Here is an 8,500-nt window from a genome sequence, read left to right on the forward strand (position 1 = left end):
CTCAAGACAGTGATGAAAAAATGGAAGAAAACACAAACAAATGGTAAGACATCTGTGCTTTAGGATTTGAAATTTAATACCCTTATAACGTCTATAGTACCCAAAGCAATCTACAGATTAAATGTAATCCCGATGATAATGTCAATGGTATTTTACAAAGAAATAAAAACAGAATCTTGAAATGTATGGAACCAAAAGACCTGGAAGAGCAAAAGCAAACGTGAGCAAGAACAAACCAGGTGGCATCGAACTTCCTGACTTCAATCTATTACAAAGCCAAAGCAACCACACTGTGTGTTACTGGAATAAACATAGAAACACAGACCAACAGAACAGAACAGAGAAGACCGAAATACACCCAGGCACATACATTCATGTATCCTTTGACAAAAACCACAAGACAGACAAGAAAGAATAGTTTTTTCACTGAATGGTGTTGGTAGAAGTGCATAATCACAGGCAAAACAACAAAACTGGACACCACTGAAAAAAACTAAACTCAAACTGCATAAAATAATTAAATGACAATCCCAAAACTTAAAATGACTTCAAAACAACCTACAGAAAAAGCTTTGGACATGATTTTCTGAATGTGACAACTACCACCAGGCAAAGAGGGAAAACTAAACAGTCTAAACAACAACAAATGAACAAGAGTCTTCACATTAAAACAGCAATTAACAAAATGATATTAAAAGGCAATCTAGCCCTAACCAGTTTGGCTCAGTGGATAGAGCATTGGCCTGCGGACTGAAGGGTCCCAGGTTCGATTCTGGTCAAGGGGATGTACCTTGGTTGAGGGCACATCCCCAGTAGGGGGCATGCAGAAGGCAGCTGATAGATGTTTCTCTCTCATGGATGTTTCTAACTCTCTATCCCTCTCCCTTCCTCTCTGTAAAAAATCAATAATCAATAAAATATATTAAAAAAAAAAAAAGGCAATCTAGCCCTGACTGGTTTGGTTCAGTGGATATAGCATTGGCATGTGGACTGAAGGGTCCTGGATTCAATTCTGGTCAAGGGCATGTACCTTGGTTGCAGGCACATCCCCAGTAGAGGGTGTGCAGGAGGCAGCTGATGGATGTTTCTCTCTCATTGATGTTTCTAACTCTCTATCCTTAACCCTTCCTCTCTGTAAAAATTAATAAAAGTATATTTTTTAAAAAGGCAATCTACAGGATGGTAGAAAATACTTGCAAGTCATATGAACACATTGCTTGGAGATGTACTGGATTCAGTCAGATCTCCACAAAAAAGTGAATATTGAGATACAGAAAGAAATTCTCACAAGTATTTGGAGTTCCAATTAAATAATAAAGACAAGGTAACACTATACGGCAGGCTAATAAAAACACAACTACTCTGTGTGAAAACTACTTTATCACTACAGAGTAACAAGCTCAGGGAAATTCAGAGACCTAAAGTGACCACAAAGGATGGTCTGAAATTAAAACTTTCTAACTAAAAGCAGTTAATGAAAGCCAAAACCGGTTTGGTTCAGTGGATAGAGAGTCGGCCTGCGGACTGAAAGGTCCCAGGTTCGATTCCGGTCAAGGGCATGTGCCTGGGTTGCAGGCACATCCCCAGTAGGAGATGTGCAGGAGGCAGCTGATCGATGTTTCTCTGAGTTGTGGTTGGGCTCCTGGTCAGGGCACTTACTCAGGTTGCAGGTTCAATCCTTGGTCAGGAGGTGTGCAGGAGGCAGCTGATCGATGTTTCTCTCACATCAATGTTTCTCTCGATCTCTCTCCCTTCCTCTCTGTAAAAAATCAATAAAATATATATTTAAAAAAATTGGTTAATGACAGATAGACATGTCCTCAGCTGGAATATTCAACAACAAAATGAATCTTTACCTTAACTGAGCCTGACTATCACCCTTTGCATTTATGATAACATCCCTTTGGAATGTCAGAGTAACTGCCCTTTTTGGGATTCCTCAGGGTACAACCAAATGCACCATAGCAAAGACTACAAATGCTCTCATTGCTATTTTCATCATATTAATATTGATTATTATTGAATATCCTGTACCCAACTATGTAAAAGATTTACCATTTTACTTTTTATCCAATACCAGAAGTAGCCCCACTTTGCTCTCTTCTGCCTACTTAATCAATCACCTATGAATTTCATGTAACCCAGCTATGTCTGCTCTTTTGATTGTAATGTATCAAAAAAGATACAAAACTGCCATTCTCTGGAGCATTATATCAATGCCTTGAGATTTTGCTTCCAAGCAACTGTTGAAAGTTTGGACCAAATAAACTCACAAAAATTATTTCCAGGTTTGAATATTTCTTATATTCACGCTGGTCAACAGCATCTGAGCCTGCTGGAAAGATAGCCACACTAAACTTCCTGAATGCAGGATTGCAAAAAACATTGAATTTGTAAAAACAAAAATCCTACCAAGCCCAGCTGTGGTGGCTCAGTGAATTGAGTGTCATCCCTTGGACCAAGAGATCCCGGGTCCATGGACCAAGATGTCCCAGGTTCGATTCCCAGGCAGGGCTGGGTTACTGGCTCCATCCCCAGTAGGGTGTGTGCAGGAGGCAGCCAATCAATGATTTTCTCTCATTATTGATATTTCTCTCTTTTCCTCTCCCTTCTTCTCTGAAGTCAAAAAAATATATTAAAACCAAAACAAAAAACCCTCAAAATATCTGCAAAGCACAATTAAGTACATGCAAAAAGTAGAGTACCTGTATGTAATAAAAATTTAATATGTAAAATATAGAAGGTATTCAACACACCCATTAACCAAAAAATATGGTTAAAAATAGGCTAGAAAAATTAAATACAAAGAGAGAATTTTAAAGGTAGCAAGAGAAAAGAAAACTGTTACCTACAAAGGAGTTCCCATAAGGCTGACACCTGATTTCCCATCAGAAACTCTACAGGCCAGAAGGGAATGACATGAAGTGCTCAGGTAATGGAAAGCAAGGATCTGAGACCAAGATTACTATATCCACCAAGGCTATCATTCAAAATAGACGGTCAAATAAAGAGCTTCCCAGACAAAAAAGGCTCAAGGAGTTCATCACCACCAAGCCAGCGTTACAAGATAAGCCAAAGGGATTGCTGAGAAGAAGAAACAGAGAAAGAAACCTAGCCATACAGAATTAAAATGGCTATAGATAAGTATCTCTCAATAATAACTCTAAATGTAAATGGTTTAATGCTCCAATAAAAAGGTGTAGGGTAGCTGAATGGATACAAAAACATGACCCAACTCTATGCTGTCTACAAGAGACCCACCTCAAAACAAAAGACACACACAGGATGAAAAGTGAAGAGATGGAAAATAATTTTCCATGCCAAAGGAAAACAACAAAAAAAGCTGGAGTACCAATACTCATATCTGACGAAATAGACTTTAAAAGCATCATGCTAAGAGAAATAAGCTAGTTGGAGAAAGACAAATATCATATGATCTCACTCATTTTTGGAATATAATGAACAACATAAACTAATGAACAAAAGTAGAATTAGAGGGTAAAAAATATTCTATAATATAATAGAAGTAATCCAGTTATTTGAAGATTTTTAGTATTTCCTACAACTTTTGTGATATAATTTTGGTAATATTATTATAATTATTCTTGAATTATAATTATTATACATATGGTCATTTTTCTTGAATAATTGATGTTTATTGCATGTAACATTATTATATTTAAAATAATTTTTCTTGAAATAAAATAAAAAAACTGAAAGTAAATAAAAAATAGGATAGCCCGGCCGGCATGGCAGAGTGGTTGAGAGTCAACCTATGAACCAGGAGGTCAGGATTCGATTCCTGAATAGGGCACATGCCAGGGTTGTGGGTTCGATCCCCAGCAGGGGGCGTGCAGGAAGCAATCGATTAATGATTCTCTCTCATCATGGATGTTTCTCTCCCTTCCTCTCTGAAATCAATAAAAATATATTTTAAAAAAATAGGCTAAAGATGCAGAGGAATTTTTCCCAATAATATGCACAGATGACCAACAGGAATATAGAGAATGCTTTTCCTCACTAATCAAGGTGGAATCCATTGGGCAACCTGCCACAATACTAACCACAAACCCCTGCCAAGAAGTTCAGTACAGGAGGTGTGGTGATTGCAGAAACATTCAAGGCCAAAGCAAAGAAACCAGACCTACCAAGAACAGAAAGGGCCCAAAAAACTGGAAAGACAAGCAATGAGGACAGAGCACATCCTGGGAAAAGGGGCATGAGGATATGTAAAGTCAAGTCCAGATCACTGGTGAGAGCGAGGGTCTTACCCAGGGAGGATAGAAGTTCAAAGTTCTCCAGCATCACATTCAGGTACAGCTGTCTCTGACCCTCATCAAGGAGGCTCCATTCCTCCCTGGAGAAGTACAGGGCGATGTCCTCAAAGGTCACCCCACCCTGTCAGAATGGAGACAATTGATTATTCAGGATTTGTTTTTTTTTTTTTATACGTCGTTGTAATTCCAATTTGGTCCTGGGAGTCCCTGTCAGAATGGAGACAAATGATTATTCAGGATTTTTTTTTTTTTTTTGTACGTCGTCGTCGTAATTTCAATTTGGTCCTGGGAGTGTGTCTGTGTAGCAACCACTTACACTGCAGCCAATTTTTAACTCCCAGGATTGAAACCAAAGCTGTCTTTCTGGGAACCCACAATCCTACTCCTTACACATATTCCCCACCCTCAACCTCCTCAAGGGCACCCCAGGTTAGTGTGGACACCAGACCCTACGGCCAGCGCAGGCTGCTTTCACATCACAGTCCTATTAGTCACTGTTACTGCCCTCAGCTATAGCAGAGGGTTTGGGGCCTGGGAGCCCATACATCTCAGCTCTGGGCCTTGCCTGCAGGGCCCTACCCCAGTCTCCCAGACCAAGCCTCCAAGACAAACCGGGGCTATGCTTCACCCTGAAGTCTCCACACCAGGTACCAGGGACCATCAGCTCACACTTCCTCTTTCTCTAGATGTGCACACCACTGTGTAATATCTTCCTTCTTCCAACCCCAAGTTCACTCCCTCAGCTCTGCCCCCTTCCTACTCCATCCCAGTAGATCAACCATGAACTTGGCATATGGTATCCAAGAGTGACGACTATACGATAGTCCAGCCGGATGCAGGACCTCCCCAGGCCCCTGATGGACACACAGCCGGGAAAGCCCCGAATGAGGCTGCGCCGTCCTCCCTGCAGCCTCTGCTCTTTCCGTCAATACTCACAGCCACATCCTCAGGGACCTTCAGATGCGAGTCACCCCCGTCCTCTCTGCCCTGCACTTGATGTGTCCTCAGAAGACACAACACTCCTCTCTCGGGTCACCCGGGCGGGGACATCGAGCTTCACACCCGCGCGTGTGCTGTGTGCGCCACGACTCTCCTGCCTCCTCTGTCGGGCCATCTCCACCGGGACCCAGCGTTCTGGAAGCTACGCAACAATAGCTGCGAATGTTTGGATGGAGTCAAAATGCAGGCTCTGAGGATGAAGGAAGTCCCGCCCCTTGAAACACCTTTTCTGACCCTTCATTGGCTAAGCTGTTGGTATTCCCCACATGGTGTTCTGGGTAATGTAGTCATTGAGTCCAAGTAAGTGATCACGGTTTTTTTCTTTTTCTTTTTTCCCCCCACCATCACTCCTGTAGAAAACACAGAGATCGCCACTGGAGTGGCTATGAAATGTCACGTCCTCATGAGAGAGACATCTTGAAAATGGCTACAGAAAGGTGTCATCTCTTCCTGGTGAAGGGACTTGAGTCCATGTTGATGAAAAGAGATTATCTGTCCTGGCCATTGTCACTGAATGGTTTAGTGTTGACCAGTGAATTAGGAGGTCATAGTTCAATTACCTGTCAGGGTACATGCCCATTGCGGGCTTGATCCCCAGTAGGGGGCTGGCAGGAGTCAGGGGAGCAATGATTCTCTCTCATCATTGATGTTTCTCTGTCTCTCCCTCTCCCTTCTCCCTTCCTTTCTCTGATATCAATTTTTTAAAAACCATATTTAAAAGCACTTACACATTATCTGTGATCCAAATATAGCAGTTATAATTAAAGAGATATGCCTGCATTAAAGAGTCTGAAAAATTTTATCACATAGATGACCTACTTATACCATAGTATATGTATTTGACAAATATAACCCAAGACTGTAGGCCCAGCCTTTGAAATAGAAAAGATGGAACTCTCTTGTTTCATTATAACTTTAACATCAAAATAAATAAATTTTGGAAAAAGTGGGAGAGTTTGTGAACAAAAAGGGCCACATATTATACCTGACAGGCTCCGTGGGGGCCTGAGTGGCAGCCTTACCAACTCAGAAACCTAAGGTAACCACACAGGAGCGTCTGAAATTAAAACTTTCTAACTAAAAGCAATTCATAGTGAGTCATCACATCCTTGAGTAGTATTTTTCCCTAACAAAACATCAATCTTCACCTTAACTTAGCCTATCTCTAGTCTATTTACACCTTGAATAACATAATTGGTAACATGTTTTTGGAATAACAAACAATTCCCCCCCAAACCCCCACCCCCTCAAAGCACAAGCACTGCAACAGTTTCCCCCTCATTGTTATTGTCATCATGTTAATTGCTGTCTGTTAACTATCCTGTACCTGCTAGGGGCAAAAACATAATATTGGGGACTAGCTATGGTTATAGGAAATATTAATCACCCTCTGTTAATCGTGTTTGCCTCTTTCTGGTTAAAGAAAGGACATTCTAACCTGGTTGAGAGTTTTACATTCCCGGGACCTGGGAGTCAACCTTAGAAAGTGATCCATTGATTTCAGAGAGGAAGGTAGGAGAGACAGAAACATCAATGATGAGAGAGAATCATTGATTGGCTGCCCCCTGCACACTGCACACTAGTGATTCCCTCACATGTGTCTGCCAGGGAAATGAATCCTGAGTCACGACTGCCAGGCATCCTTATGTGATCTTTGTCCTACCCCATGTAAGCAGCTGGTGTATGTGGATGACCTGCTGCCCTCCCATATTGCCGGCACTACTGGAATAAATATTCATATAGGATTCAACCCAGTCTATGCTTAATTGGCTCAAGTAGTGACAGGCTGACCGGACCCATTGGTTGTCCAGTTTCATACCCACCTATGGAAAAGAATCATGTGTCTATCATTTTAATTTTTGTCCAATTCTAGAGGTCGCTCTTCCCTTTGTTATATTGTAAATCAGAAGACGCCTTAATCAATAAGCCAAATTCATTTGGAGTCCTATTCATTACCACTAGCAGTAGCGGGCCCAGAGGAACTCTTGCTTTTCAAATTCTGGGGCCCAATGTGGTAGAAGTCTTTTCAATTTATATGCGCAGTGAGGAAAACCTGAAGTCATTTTCAAGGTCCACCATTTCTTACTTCTTTTCAGTCAGGTCAAGTTTCTAAGTTTTCTAAATCTCTGTTTTCCAGCTAATGAGAATAAAATCGGATTCCACCAAGCCTCCTATCTACCTGCTCCAGGACTTCTGTGAGGATCAAATGAGATGAGGCAAGAGAAAACGCTTCACAGACATTTGGTTAAAGTGTGAAATGTTTTCACCCGGCTATGAAGCAAGTCGTGTTCCTGGACGGAAGAAACTGCAAGGAGGCTAGTCGCTAGGGAGAGGAAGCGCGGCGTTGCTACGTGATGTCATTACCCAGATGATCAGACACTTAGCATATTAGCCTTTTATATATAGACTAGAGGTTCTGTGCATGAGATTCTCACTTCACAGAAGACAGTGGGGCCTTGACTTACGAGTGTCCTGACTAACGAGTTTTTTGAGATACCAGCTGTCTCTCCGCCGATTTTTTGCTTTGAGTTGACAGAGTAATTTGAGTTAACAAGCTCGGTCTCGGAACGAATTAAACTCGTAAGTCAAGGCCCCACTGTATAGTCAAACACTGCTTCAGTGAAATATTTTACCCTTTGTTCTGCCTGCGTGATCTATAATAATAATCTGTTTTGTGTTGCTATTTACTGCTGTGTTGCTGACAATTACCTGAAAGAGAAGTTGGGGTGCTTCTCTGGGCAATTTCATTTTTGCACTCCTTTTTTGGTCCATACCTACATCAGAAAGCAAGTCTAATTAAGCAAATTTATTCTGTATCTATAAAAGGCTAAGTTGACTCCCGCATGCACGATACATATAAAGCTCTCGCTGTCTCCAATCGCACGTGTGTGTTTCCATCTGTCATTGTTGATCGTGAATTTGGTTGACAGCAATAAAGAACATGCTTTTGGTCACTACTCAAGTGGAATCCATTAGGTTCCCTGCCACGCAACCATCCACAAACCCTTCCCTATGAGTTCACTACAGCAGGTGTTGTGACTAAAGGTATAGAAGGGAGCTGTGCAAACAAATCAACCCTCCCCAGGACAGCAACTACCCAGAAAACTTGAAAAATCATGCAATGTATACCGTCCACAGCTGAGGACAGAGCACCCCCTAGAGGTGAGGGGGCATGGGGAAATGCAAAGCCAAGTCCCAGCAACCAGCCAGAGTGAGGGTCTTAC

At 41.7% G+C, this 8,500-nt stretch overlaps 2 protein-coding genes across 2 annotated transcripts in view; both read right to left on the reverse strand.

Annotated features, from left to right (window-relative positions):
- Positions 1-4,442, reverse strand: part of LOC102767145 (zinc finger protein 501) — a 6,316-nt gene extending 1,874 nt beyond the window's left edge. Inside the window, 1 exon segment of the mRNA XM_015569914.1 lies at positions 4,272-4,442. Coding sequence (XP_015425400.1) covers positions 4,272-4,305 — 34 coding nt within the window. The 5' untranslated portion in view covers positions 4,306-4,442.
- LOC102766858 (zinc finger protein 551-like) overlaps positions 1-8,500 on the reverse strand; it is a 54,885-nt gene that overhangs the window by 19,168 nt on the left and 27,217 nt on the right. The window lies entirely within an intron of this gene.

The sequence above is a fragment of the Myotis davidii genome, unplaced genomic scaffold (assembly GCF_000327345.1).
Source record: "Myotis davidii unplaced genomic scaffold, ASM32734v1 scaffold1786, whole genome shotgun sequence".
Classification (NCBI taxonomy): domain Eukaryota; kingdom Metazoa; phylum Chordata; class Mammalia; order Chiroptera; family Vespertilionidae; genus Myotis; species Myotis davidii.